The 20,571-nt window shown below is 29.7% G+C and overlaps 1 protein-coding gene across 1 annotated transcript in view; it reads right to left on the bottom strand.

Moving 5' to 3' along the window:
* Window positions 1-16,562, bottom strand: part of LOC126846692 (uncharacterized) — a 66,222-nt gene extending 49,660 nt beyond the window's left edge. Inside the window, exons 1-2 of the mRNA XM_050586430.1 lie at window positions 16,414-16,562; window positions 2,595-2,737 (exon numbers count right to left, since the gene is read on the bottom strand). Of these exons, the coding sequence (XP_050442387.1) occupies window positions 2,595-2,732 (138 nt within the window). The 5' untranslated portion in view covers window positions 2,733-2,737; window positions 16,414-16,562. The remainder of the gene's footprint in view (window positions 1-2,594; window positions 2,738-16,413) is intronic.
* Window positions 16,563-20,571: the final 4,009 nt, after the last annotated feature.

Here is a 20,571-nt window from a genome sequence, read left to right as displayed (position 1 = left end):
AATCATTATGGAACCCCGTATTAAGCAATATTCGCTACACCTTCTAAATTATAAAATAATAAAAATAATCAAACCCGGAATATTATGTAATAATAGTGATTGAATTAACCAATCGTCAAAGAATAAGATGAGGCGGCGCGGCATGGCGTAAGCAAAATAAAATATCTGTTATTAGTAATGATATACCTTACCGTTCAAATTTTTGACCGTTTTTCTATAGCTTTAAGTATAGTATTATTATTTTAACATTCGTCACTCCGTCTTTGGATAGCTCTTCAGGATGAGAACTTGTGCAGCCCATATGTCAGAAACGAGGGCATAATAAATTGTCAGTGGCATACATCGGTTCCATTTCAGATTAATAACACACTCGTTAGACTCGACCTAAAATTATTACTATTAACCAAAATCCTTTTATATGATTTTACTTTTCGAACCAAAGATTTATGGTCCTTACAACACTTGTTGTAGTGGAACTCTGTCAGAAGCTATGTTCTAAATACACATAACTAAATACAATAAATTAAGCTAGATACTAGTCGTTACATTAACATTCGGAATTAAGGTTAGGTTTCGGAATTAAGTTCATCATCAGAGTCGTTCTAATTAATAAATAAGATAAATATACCACTAAAACACTAAAATTATAACTTTTTTCAGATAATTATCGAACAAGCCGCAGTAGATCACTAATTAAAACAACAATTTGACAAAAGTAATCTGTACATTAAAAATAATGGTTTTCAACGGATTGATGCGGTAGTAAAAGTTTTATATAGCATTTAATTTGAAAGATTATTTTGAAAGTAATTAGAAACCTTAATTTTCTTTAGTTAACCCCTCAGAAGTATTCATCTGGATGGTTCCCATGGAACTGTGCCGGTTTTTAAATTATGTTTCACTTTAAAGAAAGTGTTTTAGACTTTCTTTTGTGGAAGAAAAATTACAGAAGTGTTTAAGACTAAAATAAAGTTATGCAACTTATAAATAATAACTACAATATTATGAATTTCCCAAAAAGAATATCGAGTTGTATAACATAAGCATTGATAACCAATAATATATTTATCCAAAATAATAATAAAAGACAATAGTTATAATTTACACATATGATTTTTATGATCTAAAAAAACTGAGTGTTACCTGGAACACCCGTTAATGGTCTTTATATCACATACGAGTACAAAGACCGATAGTGTTGAAAATTGTATGTGGAGGAATTATGTAATTAGCTAGACTTTTGTTTTTATGAGGTCCAAATTTAATCATACAAAATCCTTTAATCCAACACAGAATTTAAAAATTAAAAAAAGAGTACAAAACTATTCAAAGCAGGCAAACGTTGAATAATAACGCGTAGGCATAAAGAGACAACTTTTAGCAGGATACATTTTGATCACTTTACATGCTGTTTGTATACTAATGTACACAAAATATAATACCTAGTGCAACTATCACAAAGAAATATGCATAACTCATTAATAAGACACGGTGACGCGTTTAGCAATTAATTTCATGAAATAATACTTTAAACCATTCTCTTTGATAAACATGTTCAACCGAAAATCATATTATATTTTTGCTTTTTATTTGGCCTATTTTTGTAAACATCCTTTTACAAAAGCGGAGATGACAATTTTTTTTTTGTCTTTTGTGTATTTTATTGATGACGTTGTGTAAACATATCTAGTAAGTGACAAACACTCGAAATCCATCCATAACCTCTAAATTATTTTTTTATACCTACTATATAACAATGTTTTACAATTTCATTAGAAGTTATTGATAGTTTGTGTAATAAAAAAAAAACAATTCTTGCTAAGTGCATGGTATTTGGCTCTAATGATAATATCAAAAGTTACGGTTAGTGATAATAAAACTTATCATTCTAAAATAGTCTAACTTTTTTGACAATATCGTTTCCTTTGTGCACATATCGATTATTATGTCATACCTAAATACGACAAAAAGTATTATGAACTTTAAATTGTATGATAAATAATATCACAATGAAATATGTTATACCTCACTATGCTTTAAATAAAATTAATATACTTTGACATATTATTGACTGTAAACCTAAAACCTATATTATTTGCTTCGTCCTTGTTTATAAGTTTTTATTTACTAAAATGTTATTTAAAAAATGTTTAACTATATTTGTTACTGAATAACAATTTTGTTCTTATAATATTATATTTGTTTTAATAAGTTGTATAATAAATATTTTGTGTCAAGCAAAATAATTGATGTATTTTTTATACATCGCCAGTGTCTGACACAACTCGGAAGAGAAGAGAAGAGGGAAGTGTTGAAATTAAATCTTTTGTGTTTATTTTGATGATGGTTTTCAATGAGAATTCGTTTAGTATACAGACCCATTACATTGAATACCTTAACATTATTAATGGTTTATAATGAACAGATTCTTTACCTAAAGTTAATTAACCAATTGTTTTATTAGCTCATTCAGAAAAACACTGCGAGTCATCTCTTGCACTTATTTTATAAAAAGTTTTCACGGAGAAAAACTTTTATTACAATAATGCTATTAATTTTAAAATTAAAATACAATTAAAGCGATCACTACTTACATTTTGAGTAGACGAAGGTGAATTAATACTCGGTACTACGGATACATGAGGCGCGATATAATTGAGCTGGTTTTGGTACTTCAATATTTTTTTCTGAGCCGACGAATGCGCTCGAAATGACGTTACGCTGAGTTTCATTGTACCTAAACAAATTAAACATTTTAATTTAAATCGTTATTTTTATTATTTTATAATACATTACTAACTATAAATAAGTATTGTTGTAATCTTTAACTTTGGTGTATGAAATTTGTGTTTTCCCAACAGATGCAATACTGCACCAATAATGGTTACCGACTAGGCTTGTTCGGTCTAACACTAGCTACTACTGTTTGAGTTACTACCGAATCGATAATTATTTAAAAACAAGTAATGGTAAGAAACGTTAATTCGTTAATTACTGTGACAACTTTAAGACAGTATACATGTCCAGCATTGACAGTTAGACACAGAATATTATCACAGACATAATAGTATGCCAATAAAAATGCAGTAATAATGTCAGTAAGACTAGTACTACGTTAGGTTATTAATAGGTATTTTAAATCCTACAAAATATATGCAAGTTGCATTATAATAATTATACTATACTCTCGGTTTTTTTTCTAATCATTAAATAAATACTATTTAACAAAAATATTAAAAGCTGCAATTTAACAAATATTACATATTGAATGAAATGCGAAATAAATAATGTAACATTTTCTTATGACGACGCGACGTGTAAAATACAATAATAATTTTACTTTTTATTGAATTTTACCTCAATAAATTAATCAAAACGAGATGAAAACGCCATAAACCGTTTGTCCAGAAATAATTATTCAGTAGTCACGAATAAATTATTTTTTTACGCTCGTTGATTTTACAAAAATCACACGGTAGGACAGAACTGAGGAGTGGCGCAGGTATAAAAATTATTCATAATTTTGATTATATACAAATAAAAAAAAAATCTCTAGAAAAAAAACGATTATTTTTATAGAGAAAAAGAAATCGATTTCAATAATTATCGTTATAGGACATTTCGTTATTTTCACAGTAAACTAATGAAATAAAATTTGTTTGTCTATTGAAATTGTAAAGAGGGCATTTTCTGTTTGTAATACGAAACATATTTAGACACAATTTCAAAAAGACATAAGTATTTACATAGAATTTTGGTTCTCGACGTTTGGGCTTGTCTAAAAACAAAAGATTGTACAACAATATGTAACATGCGTTTACTATAATACGGCTAAACCAACATTGACATTCGCATCTTTTTAAATCTCGAAACCAAGAATATTTGACAAACGTGTGTTTATGCCGTCTAGCTCAGTAGGTACACGACAATCATAATAGTGTTACCAATAGTCAACCAATTATACAATCCGTATGTTATTTTACAAGCTTTTTATCCACCTTTATCGTTTGAAAGGTATTGTAATATAAATTACCGAATTTGATAGTAATTTTATTTTAAACATTTAATAAATCACTAAAAAATAACTTTTTTCCATAGAATTTTACATTGTAAAAAAATGGCTAGTTTTTTTGCGGTACTCTATTTGATGTTATTTTACAGAAAACTACGAAATTGCAATTATTTTCCGAGAAAATAATTAATGACCCTGATTAATATCAAGTACCATGTTAATAAGATAGTTTTTTGAGAACATGTAAATGAGTTAGCTATTAGTTTAGTAAAACACAATACGTGTTGTATATCAGTTTTAGCTGATTTCACATTTAAATTAAATTTCCCATAGAAAATTTATTTAGAAATATTGTATTCCCTTATTTATTTATTTTGTCAACATAAAAATGTACTTTTCCTGTTTTAATTTGACGAGGACCAGTATTACTTGGCGTTACATAACGTGTAAGTCATAAATTCTGAAAATCGATAAACGACACGTTAGTAGTTTGTTAAATTGTCGGATTATACTCTGTCTTCTGATACTAATATGATTTACTTTCATAAACCATGACCATAAATATAAAATACATGTCTTTTATTATAGTAGCCTACTAAATTAAAAAAATGGAGGCTTTCAGTAAATAGGTAAACTCGTAATAATAATAATCTCATTCTAATTTACACATTTAATCATTCAAACATTTTTAATTTCAATGTATTAATATATGACAAACGCTATCGTTTGAAAATTAACTCTTTAATAAACCCTAAAACAATGAAACTCAATATAAAACTATGTCCACTAAAAAATGTTGGTAATATAATATAATCGACAATTTCAGTATCAAAATTTTTTTTAAGCAACTTATGTTTATACGTTAAAAGAACAATTAAGAAATATTATCAATATATAACTCTATTGTCATGCGAGAGACAAAGCCGTCAATCTTTTGTTTTTTTTTGTAATTATTTACATCTGCATTTTAACTTTTAATTATAGTTGTTAATTAGTTAGTAAAGTTTCCTAAGGCTGATAAAAGGGTATAAACATTATTGAAGATTTATTAAAAGTTTAAACAATAATTTGAGCTTAAAGTTGTCTGAACATATATTCTATTGACAAAAACTACACACAGGAAGAGTTTGAATTAATCAAGTAATAATTTGTATTTATGGTAAAATGTTGTGCATACATAAAAATTAAAAAGAGATTGACATTTGAATAATTTCTATAACTATATCACTATGGTTACAAAAATTAAAAATGAATAACAGTAATATTTCTCCATATAAAATCATTTACAACTCTGAATTAGGCAGCTGTTTTACAAAAAATATACAAACTTTCTTAGTGCATCCGTCCATTTTTTCGTGTACCTTGTATTCGCAGGTACACCTGAAACTTGTAATTTTGTTAAAAATAAAAAATTTAACAAAAAACACTGCTACCAGATTAATTCGACGAACCGGTTTAACGTAAATTAAAAAAAAAAAAATGTATTCCAATAATATAAGATGGAATTTTTTGTTTTGTTAATCCGTTTGAAATCTAATAAGGTTATTTGTGGTCGGGTCCTGTGAAATTGCATTAGGTACGACCTATAGCGAACTTTCGCACGGTGGTTGTCCAGTTATAACCGCTGTATCGGTTGTCGCGAGCCACACGTTACACATTCAATTATGCGGGCATTTATTAATTCGATTTCGTAATGCACACATACACATTACACAGCCCACTGAAGTACACGTGTCTGTTTAATATGCTGTGCAGTGTGCATCTTTTTAGAAAAAATGATAAATTATAATTAACAGTCTGATACCTATCTATGGTACCTACCTATAATTGAACGTCGCTGTTAAGACGATACGCAATGCGTTATTTTTAACAAAACAAAATTTACTCGTTTTTATGTCATACATTAAATATGCTCTGCCGGGTATTTGGCTAACTACGACTCAGTGAATAACTTAAAATTATTATTCTCTTTATACTTTTATAGCTGTTAATAGTTCGTCTAATTTTGTTCTCAAAAATATAACTTCATTTTTGACGTGTGTTTAAACCGCATAAACTTAAAGCTTTTTTAAATAATAACAGATATCTTTTAAAATATTCAATGTACATACCTGGGTCATAGTTAACCGATCACACTGCAAATTCAAATATAGGCACACCTTCAAAATGAAAATGTTTTGACTATTTTATATAGTTTAACACGGGTTAGCTAAAATGAAAGGTGATTTTTTTAACAATTTTTACATGCAAGCGAAAAATGTAGGGCAGTCTGTCAAGAAAGTTTCGACAACATTTATTATTCCATATTTGAAAGTGAAACGGTATACTAAGGAATCGACTTTTAAGAATAAATTGTTAAATTAAATTATTCACTTTTTTTTTTACAAAAACTCAGTTGTTGAACAATATTATTATACAGACTTTCATGTTACCTACATTTCTTATTATAATTTCATGTTATTTGTAATATTTACAACAAGGAATTTTAGTAATCATTATTGAGATGACTAGTTAACATAGTATTAAAAAAACGAAACGATCAAAAACGTTTTCGAAGTAACAATACTTTTCAATTATCCTTTCAATGATAACAAACTCATGAAGTCAGAAAATTATTCTATTACACGTACGATGGTCTCGACAAACAATCTTTAATCCGCTCATGTAATTTCCGTTCCGAGCCTTCTCGTCCAATATGCATAAGGTCGTATTATGCATAGCAGACAGTGTTATAATGAAATGAATTTGTATCCACGCGGACCCTGTCAAATTACCTTAAACAGATATGCAAATCTCAGAAGGTCTTAACCCCATAAATGATATGTTTAAATTAAAAACAGGGAAGGAGCCGAGTAAACAAAAAATAAATGTATCGCTATTTTATTCTCAACGTTGTATTTCATAATTTATTTTTCCTTTCGATATATAAAACTTGTACGAACAATTGGTAATGATATGTCACCCTTTATAATTTATTATGTTATCCTTTATTTTTTTTTTGAAACGGCAATGCCGATAAAAGAAGATACAATCATACATTTTATGCAAATATAGTTATTTAATACATATTTTGTATTATTCATATTATAATTTTACGTTAGAATAAATTGACTACATATAAGCCTCAATTTTCGTCAATGATAAGTGAGGATTAATCAGAAATATAATATCTTCATTTTGACTTATTGTCTTTTTTAACAGAATTATTACATACAGTTAGTTAATTGATTTTATTATAAATTAATAAATTCTATAGACATTAAATTTCATTTAAAATCGAACTATTTATCCTTGATATATATATATATATATTACTTGGAGCGATTTCATAAACCTTTTACCTTCCTTCAGACTCAACAACATAAACATGACAGCGACGTGCAATCTGCTATATAGATAACAACGTATCTCCAAAAATGTAAGTAGTACTGCAATTAATAAGTCAAACTATGTCATCTTCCAATAACTATTAGTAATGTAAACAAGTAAGACGTCCGAAGGGAAAACACAAACTCGGTTTTCGTATGTATAAATGTCACTCATCGCTCATCCTATGTAATCTGAGACGAAGAAATTGAAAATAATAATAATTTTTAGCAAAGTAGATACCTATGTATGATACGAATATGTCGGATTAGTGTCGGTCCAGTGATAGGGCAACCAATATTGTACTGGCAAACCCAAGCATCGTTACTGCTATGTTGTTGTCTGATCGGTCGTTAGTATATATTTTTTTTTTTCAGTACAAAGTTTTGACGTTTAACGAGAGTACGATTTTTGAAACCGGGGGAGTTGACCAATAGGTTACCTCGGAAATATCCGAGGTAACCCTTTTGCTCGAGATAAAGCAGATAAAGTATGATCGACTGCAACGTTCACACGGGGTGTGTGCCGAAGAGCGATCGTGTCAAAATCCACTGCAGTGACTCAGACCACGTGGTCTTTCTATTTTTTTTTTGCAAGTGGTTTTGCATGGAAAACAAACACACAGGCGCACACGAGTTGTTTGTAATGCAGTTGTTGGGGGACGCTACGACTAGAATATACACTACACATACATATACAGCCGTATACTAATATAATCTACCCCTAAATACGCCGTGTCATTTACTGCAGACCGTATACGCTGTGTTTGATATATGTCACGGCGGTAGCAATCGTTAGCAATACGTAGCGCGCATTAAGAAGGCAAACATTGTTGGAGTAAAAACCGAAAAAATATTGCCTCTCTCCGTGTATTATACTGCGGTGTGTAGTAAATAGACACAAGGCGCCCACTGTCGGTAGGTACCTACACCGGTGGTAAGTTTTAACGCGCAACGATAAAAATTTTCTTTCGTGTATTATCGTCCGATATAAATTACACGTGTGCTTTTCTCGTCTATTTTCATTTGTACGTTTTTTTTTTTTTTTTTTAACAACCATTGTGTAAAAATACCCGTTGATGTGCATTGCGGTCCAAATGTTAGCGTGCGTACCAACGTTCCCAAACGATCCAACAAAAATATGCTTCTGTGTATTAGACAGTAGACAATCCGAAAACACGAACGACCCATTGTTTTATTAATGCGAAGAAATAATACCAAAACGGCTAATGGTAATGCGATTTCGAGTACGTGGCCATTGTTAAGATGGTCGGCGTTTAATCATAGACAATTAGTAATCACGGAGTTTAGTTAGGGCGTATGATTTCCGAAAAGCTAAAACTATTTGTTGATATTTACGACTCTCACAATATTTCACTGTAGTAGACAGTATCCACTATCCGTTACAATAGATTTTATTTTGATCCCTAACGTCTAATAAGCAAAACTTTTGTGTGGCGACGACGGACCTCGTCTGTTTCACAGTGGTATAAAAACGATCAACAAACTCTCGTACAAGTTAAGAATAACTTTATTATCGTACATAATATGTACAATCTCTTGAAATATCTTATTTACGAGTTTCGGAAAACTTTATGATATGTATTTTCTAGAATTCCATTGAATTCTACTTTCTGGATCTAGCAGAATGGTCCCCAATTACGGGTAACGGAGATGAGGTGATGTTTAACAACGATTTCATTTTGACATGTACAATGCATTAATATCTTACTAGAACACTTAAATATTTTTCAAGCAAGATAAGTTGCTTGTAAGGACTAGTTTTTTTACTAATTGCTAAAAGTTAGAGAAAAATGTACAAAATAATAGCTATAGAAACTGTAATACGTGTGCTAGACGAGGAAAATACATAACAGTTACGTTGCTTCGATTATTTAATTTTAATATCTACAAAGTATTTGTATTTATTAATTTTTTTTTTATTTTCAAAAATAATTAAAATTGACTCGCGTGTCACGACATAATGTAAATAAAATATGAGAGAACAACATGGCGTACACCTAATAGGTGCGAAATTTTAGTCAATAAAAACAGAGGAGGTTATAATGTGGAAAAACGGCGAATTGCCTGAACACGTGATGCAATTATTATGGTTGTATGTTATTGTACCGCACTTGAACTCTGTTTGCAAAATCGGGCCAAACGTATTTTTATTATGTAGGTCGTTAATCGATTGCTAACCCGAAGCATCATCTAGATAACACTCGTCTGCATCCGTGAGATGTTTAGGAGATCAATAAAAGTACTTTGAACGCGGCATGAAATATGGACACTGTACAATAAACGAGAATACAATAGTTACTCGTATAATATCATTCACTTTATATATTGAGCTTATTCGAACGGTGGACGGTGCTGTTTTAGGCTGGGGCGAGGCAAGCGTCCCTCTCGAATTTGGCTTTGCCTCCATTAGCGGAAAATGTCCGGCGCCACCATTGAGTCTCGAACGTGGAACATTAAAAAACGCCGAATAAAATTACTGTATCCGGTGTACGTACACCGAGCAAATGTCATTAAACCATCTAAGTCATTAATGTGCATGGACCCGGTTTGAATTTTACATTTGACCGTCAGAGTTCGTTTCCGGTAGCCCAGTGGTAAGTGCGCTCGTCCGTTCCCCGCACTGCGGTACGGCCTATAGAGATATCGCTGGGAGTTGTACAATTTTTACACGTTTTGATCACCACTGGGAAACGTCAAAAACTCCAACTCCAACTGTCGACTGCAATTTATGTTCGATGGTATTCGTGCCAAATCCCGCCTATTCGTTTGGCTGGATACAATGTCGGCGAATCAATGTCGACCCAACGTCTGGCTTATCTCTGGGGTCGATCAAGCAGAATCCAATTATTTCCAATTAAAAAAAAGCAGCTAAATCATGAGAATTATTTGTGAATATTATATTTCATTTGAAACGTAAGAAAACATTTTAAATACATGAAAGAGTAAGAAACTTGCTTATAGAAATACCTCATTTTTTTCTCAATATTTTCTATAGTCTTTGTTATTACCTTTATTAACCTTTGTTATTACAAAGAAATAAATCAACAGCGCAGCGTTTGTTGAGAAAGTTTGATCAAAGACATTTGAAATGCTTTTAAATATACATTATAACTAAAATAAATGCAACGTTTCAATGGTAACGTTACCAATAAAAGATTTATACTTTGCTTTGTGAAACGATTTCCATTTCGCACCTATTCTTTTTTTTTTTTGAGTTGGTTTTTTTCTCAGTATTTGCCATTACTTACGTTTGTCAATAAACAATTCATATTTTTGTCATGTTTCTTATATTTCCTATTTATTGAAATTCTACTTATTGTTATAAAAAAAATGTTTTATAAATCTCTTAACACGTACAATATTTTAGTACGTATGTAAATTCTAGTTACATAGTAAAATCGATATCGACAATCAAATACAACCCAAAAATGAGCACAATAACTATGTACAAATCCTTATACACTATAATATAATATATATTATGTAAAGCCAAACACATTAAAACAATTTAACATGTAAGAACTGGGTACAAACACTTATACCAATTTTTCTATAGACATTTAAACGATAATAATACAAGTAGTTATTTAATACTTTGCGTTAACCACAAAATAACTTGTTAAGTGTATTGGAGGCTCGTCGAGGAAATGATTTTATCAAAAGTATTTATCGGTCATTGCATAACAATAAATAACATGAGGTGTTAACTGTTAAAATTTAACGGCAACGTTTTTTTTTCAACCAGATTATGAAAAACGTAGGTACATTCAAAGAAGTCACATAAGTTGTATTTGAAATGGCTAAACGCAGTTGTTGCATAATCACCAATATACGTGTATTTTTGGTCAAACTATATTAACATCGATAAATTAATGTTTATTATTATTATTATACAATTCCTCTGAAAATGATATGTATATTAATACATATTACATGAATCCCAGTCGAAAACAACGAGATCTTGTATATTCATAATTTACATATAGCTTATGAGGGAATAAAATATCCCAAAGCCCAAAAACTGTCGCTGGTGGTAAAATTGCCTACTAACTTGTATCGTTTAAAATGGGACAGAGGTACCCGCACTTTTTGTGACCGATTAAAAACTCAACTGGGACAAGGCCATTTCAGTATTATATTGTTGAAAGATTGTCATAAAACAGCAAAGGAATTAAGTTAAAGCACATAACTTTTACAGTATAAGAATATCGATCGAAATATTCATACCATCATAATTATATTAAAATTGCAAAAGTTATAAATGCATTTTTTTCAAATCGGTCACGAAATTTTAGCGCTTACATTTAATGAACAAGTTGTTATAAATAGTTAGATCTATTTACACGCATAAAAAAAAAATAATATTAAATTTTTTCGAGCTGGCTCGAAAGCTTCTTTTTACATTGATTATCTGTTCCGGAACTTTTCCGAAATGAGCATATTCTTCCAGTGAACATTTTTTATTATTATTTGTGGTCGGAACTTGTTCCGGATGTCTGATTATTAAACTGAATATTTTCATCAAGATAAACTACTTATTTATGTAAGGAAGTGCAATTTTTAAATAAATATAGATACACATACAGTATAGATAAGGGTCACTAGGATGGGACAGACTTATGTATGAATGCGTAGTATGTAAATCTGTGCCATCCTCTCGACTCAACTCTGTACATATATTTTAATTACAACAATTCACCATCGAGTTGTTTGTTTGATTTATTTGGTTTTTAAAAATGGAATTTCGATCGAAAATCGTTGTTTGGAAAAATAAATATTTAACATCTGAAACATGAGTCGATATTTTTAGTGACTATAAAAATACGAAACTAACATTTATAAACAGAAAACATCATCGGATATAAATTGAATTGAAAAATAAGATGATTTTTCTTCTGGGGTCGAACGCTGTCAAGATTCTATATAGAAGCAATTTCCACACTATTACTCACGTCTGATGTTTTAAAGTAGTAAAGTTAATGAAGAATACAATGACCATTGGAGTAAGTTTCGATAAAGAGTGTGCACTCAATATTGAGTGCACATTTAGGATGAAATTAAATTATTATTAAAAGTTAAACAAACGGTGTACTAGTTGTTAAAGATTAACGTAAACAATTGTCTTTAAAATTAATACTATCACTTACGATTGTCTAGTTTTATGTTTTAATTTTCGCATGTAAACGATGATAAAAATCCCATTAAAAACAACAATGTTGCTTTTAACACTCATTAGCTATTCCGTGCATGTATGTAGACTTTCAACTAAATATTTATACTATCAAACTCACGCCTATACGAATTATTAATGTACCTACTTACTAGAAAAGACATTAAACAATAATATCGTTAAATAGTTTATCTTCGCGTTAACTATATTCTAGTTTTGATATAAAAAGCTCAGTTGTTATCACAAAAATATTTCCATCACATTTCACCGACATAAGTAATGAAATTTCGTTTACAAACCATTAACTTGCAAAATTTAAAACATAAAATCATAACAAAGACCTTATCGTTCAATAAAAAGATTCAGCATTCCTATGACGTTTTATGTCATTCATGTATAACGCGGTTACCCCGTAGGCTATAATATATCATTACTAGTAGTATCTTGTCTGGTACTGGTCATTCTTATGTAAATACGACTTACATAATATATTGTATAAACTGGTGCACACAAATAAACAAAGAGTGAACAAATTGAAACCTTCAAGAAATGTAATTTATGTTTTATTGCGCGTATTCATATACAGTGGCATGCAAGCTATGAAGTTTTTGTACAATATATGTATGTGTATGCATAAGGCATCATCTATCATATATCTAAATGTATAGTTTGTATGTATAAGTTAAAAAAAAAAGGTTAGATAAAGTTTGAAACGGTTTTAGTTAATATCCTGAATCATAGATGATTAATAATTTCCTTATGGCATATTTTTTACAATAAGGTTTCAAATTAATAACTTTATTGAAATTTGTCTCCTTCCTTTTTAAACTATTATTGGACATTACATTGTTTTTTTTTGTGTAGCACACATAACACTAAGTCTTAACTGCTTACTGTAAAATATGGTCTCATCTTTCTTAGTTAAACGACTAAATAATTATTCTACTCGGGATCAGTTAAAAATTCTATGAAATTAAATTTAATAATTAATTTCAATTTAATAGCTCAATGTAATTGAATAATAAATGAGTATCGTTGCTACTACGATCAACGCGCGCAACGTTAAACCACAACCAATAAAATAAAAAAGTTTATTTTGGGAAAAGATTGCCTGCTGACTTTTGCTGAAAACTATTAACTGTTAATTATATTTTAATTTCAAGTTGGAGTTAACGAAAAGTTGCTTTTTTGGTTTTACGATTTTTTACTGGTCTCAGTAAGTACAAACCATTGCCAAACCCGTCAGTTTATTTGAAACCATCCCTTATTTGTAAAAGGACAATTTTTAATATATATTTTACTAGTCTTAACTTTAAACGGGACCAATTGTATTCGCCTTGGCTTATATAACAATGAGGCTATTGAAAACATTGACATTACACTTTTGTATTTATTTTTTTATCCTTGTATACTTTCTCAATAGATTTTCTCGGAAAGCTTTCGAAATTGCTTAAAGTTGAAGTTATTCTCACACTTTTCATAAAATAAACAAGTTTTCTCTATTTTACTCATACTAAAAAGTTGTAACTTCTTGAAAAAATAACCATTTACACCCCATTTCCTTTCAAAAACGTAAGCTCAAATAACAATGCCTCCAAGTATGAAAATCGAATAGACGATTCATCCTTAGTTGTTTTGTGCGACTATTAAAATACTATAATTCAATTTTTTCAGTCAGATTCCGTGTTAACTCATTTTGAGTAAAATATAATGTTGTACATTATTAAAAAAGTAACACAAAAAAATCCTCTGTTATTATTAAATTATGACAAGAAAATAATAAAGAATCAGATTGAATAATCCATTTTAAATCACGATTTGTACTTATTACTTTTTTTATAAAATCTAAAATATAAATTTCGTTTGCTACCTTCAAACTAAAAAAAAACCTCTCAAAAATTGTTAATAAGTATTTTTTGTAATCAAATAAGGTTATCCTTAGCTTCGTATCCCCTTATCCGTAACGATATTATAATTTTGTTTTGTTTTTATTAAGCTTTTTTTTGCTAAATATTTTTTGTATACCTATAGTATATAGGACACATTACTCTTTGTTCAGAAGATATTACAGTGTGATGAATTTTCTAACAAGTATCTCAAGTCAACGTAGGCGGCTTTGATCCTTTTTGACGATGAGATCTATTTTCATATTACTTATAGGAGGAAAAATGCATAAAATGGCAAATTTAATTTTGCCTTTGTTTTATAACTTTTGGCCTAATTTAATCAAAAGTTTAAAGTTTAATAATTTTGTTGTTCTTCTATTTGCATAGTGTCACTCCTTATCGATCACAGTAACGGGCATATTTAGTTTTAGCTATGACACTTAAGTTCTAGTATAATAAAAGTAAATAACAGTTTATATTCCAAAGATAGTTAAAAATTATATTCGGTAATTACCGAAACAAATTGTGTCAATAGTATTCGATTTTCTGTCGATAACATGTTAATAATACAGGGTGACCAATTTAACGTAAGACACTATTTGTTTTAGAATAATTTCAACTTTGTAGTTTTCTACAGTTGTCCTTTTTAAAGGACATTGGCTTATGTTGTTTTACAATATAAGGCAGTATTAAAACATTTTCCAGACCAATGTCAACTTTTGAAACTTAAATGGTAACGTATATAATATTAAATTAAGAATAATTTGCGGAAAATTTCGGTCTATGACCATATTTAGATAATTACTTTTTAAGTTAATAAAGTTTAAAATTTAGGACGGGAGGTGAAATGTAGTATATTAACGCGCGCAAATAAAAATAATATTAGTTTCCACCCTTCCTCCCGTCTTAAATTTTAAACTTTAATAACTTCAAAGTAAAAAAAAAAACGAAATATCCAAAACTGGTTATCGGCAAGTCAAAATGTTCAGCAAGTTATTCTTCATTTAAAAAAAGTTAATTAAATGAATACGTTACCGTTTAAGTTTCAAAAGTTGATAGAGCTCTGGTAAATATTAAAAAACCAAAGTAAATATTTAATGATTTTATGTAATAGTTTTAAAACCACATCACTAAAAATAGGTATGTATTACAATAATAAAAGTGCAAGTACTTTCCGTGAATAAAAGTGTCTTAATAGGGTGTAGTGAAAAAAGGCAATTTTTGAAATCGTTTTTGTAATACTTTACAAAACTAGCGTCTTGGTGTATATAAACCTAAAGTAAAAGAAAATAATTTTTAAAAAAATATTTCCCCCGCCCCAAGTCAAAAACCAATATTCAGCAAAAGTATTGACATTTTCTATCATAACTCAAAAAGTTTCAAAACTAAAAATAATTAAAAAACTATTATTTTGTAGAAAACTATATTCTGCATATTATACGTGTACATTTTTTTTTTTTAAACGCCAAAAATAAAATTAAAAAACATGCAAAAACAATTTTTTTTTAACTTTGATTTAATTTTTAAAGTGAATAATAAAGTATTTTTGAAAAATTATTTTTTCTTCGCTATACACTATAGTTTATTCCACATCAAAATCAGACTTGAAAAAAACATATATACACATTATATATATCATATTGAAACTTTTTGAGTTATGATAGAAAACGTCAATACTTTTGCTGAATATTGGTTTTTTTTTACTTGAGGGGGGGGGGAATATTTTTTAAAAATTTTTTTTTTTACTTTAGGTTTATATACACCAAGCGGACGCTAGTTTTGTAAGGTGCTACGAAAACGATTTCAAAAATTGCCTTTTTTCACTACAACGTTAAAAATGTCGTGAACACATTTTATCAGACTCTCGGTTATAGTAATAATTATAGTATAAACAGGTACACGTTATTTTTGGCGGGTGTGTGGTTTTTAATTTGCATACAACACCGGCTTTCTTACCTGTAGTCGATTACGGGTCTTCCGGCATGACTTGCTGATCGGTTCGGCAGCGACGACGGGCCAGTGAAAAACCGTTTGTCATTAACGTTCCCGGCGCAATAATAAGCCCACGATCACCGCCGTGTGGCATGCGAGAACCCGGGCGCGCATCGGCTAACGTTTCGACACCGACTCGCTCTGGAAAACTGTCGGCGCGCCGCCGGCCGAAAGTCGAGTAACAACCCCCTTATAACAGCAGAACCCTGTGTACAAAAAAAAAACCACTTCCACCACCGTGCCCGATGACACCGACACGATAAGACGGATGCAGAACGACGACGACATATCAGCAACAATGCTCGAGGAAATGTCAAAAAGAACGAAAAAAATAATAAATAAAAACAATCATCGGTTTGCCCGAGACAGACCGAGGGTCTCGGTATTGTAATAATCAGTGGCGGATTTGATGGGGGGGGGGGTCGCCCCCCCCCCTTAGCCCGAGTTTTGGCCCAAGAAAAAAAGGGGTTGTAATAAATTTCGACCATGTCAATTAATTTACCGGTTAATTTGTATAAGCTTCATGGCATTTATTTTTAATTTTTAATAATTTTGTCTATGAGTAAAAGCCATTTTAGTTAACATAATTGGACCCTTTTTTTGTTCCGTCGCTGAAAACAGATTTGAATTCGTCGTGAAGTTCACTTGAGATCGGTCGGCGTACTTTTTTTTTAAATCAAATTTGGAAAGGGTTAAAATTAAAAATTGAAAAAGTACCCTCACCGATTCTAAGTAAACTTCACGGCGAATTCAAATCTGTTTTCAAATTACTTGTCGGGTTACTGGTACGGCCTGTGCGATGGACATAAAATGATGTGTTTTGACTGAAAAAACGGCCGGTTTCGAATCCTCTTAAATGTAGGTGATATTATTGAAAGATTTGCTAAAGAAAAAAAAAAGATGCATCGATTTTATATTATAAATATCTGAGTATTGTACTTTGCTCAATTCCAATATGTATTTGAATTTAAACAAACTTGTTGTAGCTATTTTCTATGGAAGTTTATTGGGTCAAAATTAAACTGAATTAATAATAATTAATTAAAAAATAACTAATCAAAATATAATTAATACATTGTAACATATTTTGTAGACAATTAATAAAAAGTGAAAAACTAAAAAGGTAGTTTTATTATACCTACAAAAAACGAAAATTCGCCCCCCCCCCCTGGAACAACCCCTGGATCCGACACTGGTAATAATACTTAAGAAAAGTTTTCGCGAGGTATTTTCCCATAAAAAAAAAAAGTATCGAGTAGACAAAAAAAAACAAACATTAAAAGGCAGAATCTTTTTAATGACCAATGTGAGTTTTGGCCGGACAATGCGAGTACGTCATTAAACGACTGCCTCTTTTGAGTGTACGTTCAACATTGTCGGAAATCGTAAACGATTAGAACTTTGAGAGAGATTACAACAAGTCGAAAACACCAACGATTTTTTTTTACAAAAATCTAGAAAGCGGTTTTACTTAGTCGTATTATTTGTATTCATTTCTCACGAGTCAAAGCTGTCGAACTATAACTTAAACAATGGTAACGCCGTTGAAAAAAACCCTTCCCTTTTCACTTTTTTCCCCTATATTTTATAAGGTTAAAGTACCCGGTCCTATACTCACTTCCTAGTGCCCGCTAAATAATTAATTAATTATAGGTAATTGTATATAATATGTACGAAAAAAAAATAGGTTTTCTGAAATCTAAATTCGCGTTTTGTTCAATATGATAATCATATCTTATCTATATTATTATAACAATAATATATTATAATGTGTACTCATATTGTCCATACCAGAATTTGTAACTTTAAACTTAAAAATGTAAAGGAACGATATCGTTTGACTTTATTGACATATTCAAATTTTTTCATACATGACTATTACTAAAAATAATTAATAACATACGTTGTATCATCAACTTATACCTATAATAATGATAGTACATTAATTTAAAATATAAGACCTCAAATACGGTGTTCGCATTTCGTGAAACACATACGGCCGTTCCATACGCAGGTGTACAAATGGTTTTTGGAAATATAATATATCCCAGAATAATTTTATGAGCCGGAAAATCTTGACACATTAAAATGGTCCAATAAACGTACAAAAATAAAATTCTCATAATAAACCTTAAAATAACAACTACACAAAAACCATTTCATTTTATTGTCCACCTTATAGTTTATTTATGTATGTACTATATTGTGTCTTTTATACCGAGGTTAAATATATGTAAACATCAATTTTATGCCGAAACGTCTATAAACATATATTATTAACTATGCCATTATTTCAGAAATGTTTAACTTGAAAAACTATTTGTTCATCTTACCATACTTTTAGCAATATTATTGAAACTTCATATATTTACAATAATAATTGTCAACTTAGGCCTCCGATGCGGTGCTGAGATGAAAATTTGCTGAGGTGCAAAAGACAATAATTTGTTTTCTTATGAACTTTTGACATACTCGAATAGAATATCCATCAATTCGAAATCGTATGCAGCAATTGGTACTTTGATTCTTTTATTTTCGGACTAAATATAAAATAAATAAGCATTTAATTGATTACTGCTTGATACGGGGACTGTGCTTGGTTTTTAATTTGTATTCTATCTCCTTTAATTTATTAACGTGTTTATCTCGGTAGGCTTGATCCGTTTTAATATTATTAATATAACAGTATAATATTTAATAATATAACAATAATAACAAACGGGTATTATATAATTAACAGTAAATCCAGTTACTAATGAATAGGCATTTAGTCGATATTGATAAAATTAGACGTTAATTATATTAGTTAGTGAACAATGTAAACGTATTAGTATAATGTACATTCTAAATATAACCGTCGAATTCGTACAAGTTTAATGCTCATAAAGAGTAAAAAATACAAAACTACTAAATACTTTAAACCCCCTTCGTAAAAAAAGAAACCAGACGCAATTATTTTTTGTAAAACATAAACGAACTAAAAAAGGAATGTTTGCCAAATAATTAACAAACACCAAATTAGTTAATGCGTGTATACCGTGTATGTTATTCAATAACATGAAAACGATTCGAATTGTTTTTGGTAAATTCTTTCGGATCGGTTTAATCCGCATAAAAAGTTTCTAGTTAACTAACGCTAAAACGCGATAAATAAAAGAATAAGCAACCTTAAACAAACACTTATAGCAAATATCACAAATAACTTATAAACGTTTCTAAATCGTATGTATAATATTGAATGATATTTATAAAATATATTATGTAACATACAACTTATAACCTGTAACAATATGCAAGTTGTCAGTATATTTTAATGGCCTATTGACTTGCTACTAGTTAAAACTACACAATTTGCAATTTTCTTGTATGAACTTAAGTCGGAAATTGGGTCGAATTTCATACGGGCATTACATTGTTGTATATTATTATTATATAATATATTATGCACACTATATCTATATGTACACTGTAATGTTCTAGGTATATTAACTTTCTGTATACATATACAACATGCACTGGTCTTGCATATACAATGCGCCGTTTTCAAATAAGTTATCGATTACAAAATATAATATTTCAACAAGTTTAATTTTGTGGCTATAACGCGATCTACATAGTAAATGCACATCTTTATTTTTATTTATTCAAAAAAATGTACCTACATTCGTACTAACAAAATGTAGTTCAAATGCCTTTTTTTTTTACTTACTTTTTTTGCTTCTACGAGATCATGTGCTTATGTTAAACATTAAATTACATGATATTTATGTAGAAATATGATATAGTAATGTAATATTATATGTATATAGGTACAAAATAGTGGATATACTGTCTATTTTGTACAGGATCTAAATTGTATTTGGATTAAAAGATAGCATGATTAATCTTACAAGTATTTTGTATTAATAAAGACACGCGCTGTATTTTTCTCCATATTTTATTACTAAAATGTATTCGAACGAGGGTTTGAATGGGAAAATGTACAATGCCAATTGCGATTTAGGGAATATTTTAAATAACGTGACATCGAAAGAGATCTCTACATTTGGTATGTTGTTTTTCCGGACCGGATTACATTTTATCGATAAATTTTATAATTATTCAAAAAAGTCTTCGTACCAG

The sequence above is a fragment of the Adelges cooleyi genome, unplaced genomic scaffold (assembly GCF_023614345.1).
Source record: "Adelges cooleyi isolate 19-005CV unplaced genomic scaffold, UGA_ACOO_1.1 ACOO_flye_CR_arks_rails_tigmint_CR_PRNA_9, whole genome shotgun sequence".
Classification (NCBI taxonomy): Eukaryota; Metazoa; Arthropoda; class Insecta; order Hemiptera; family Adelgidae; genus Adelges; species Adelges cooleyi.
This window is presented reverse-complemented; position numbering and strand designations above follow the sequence as displayed.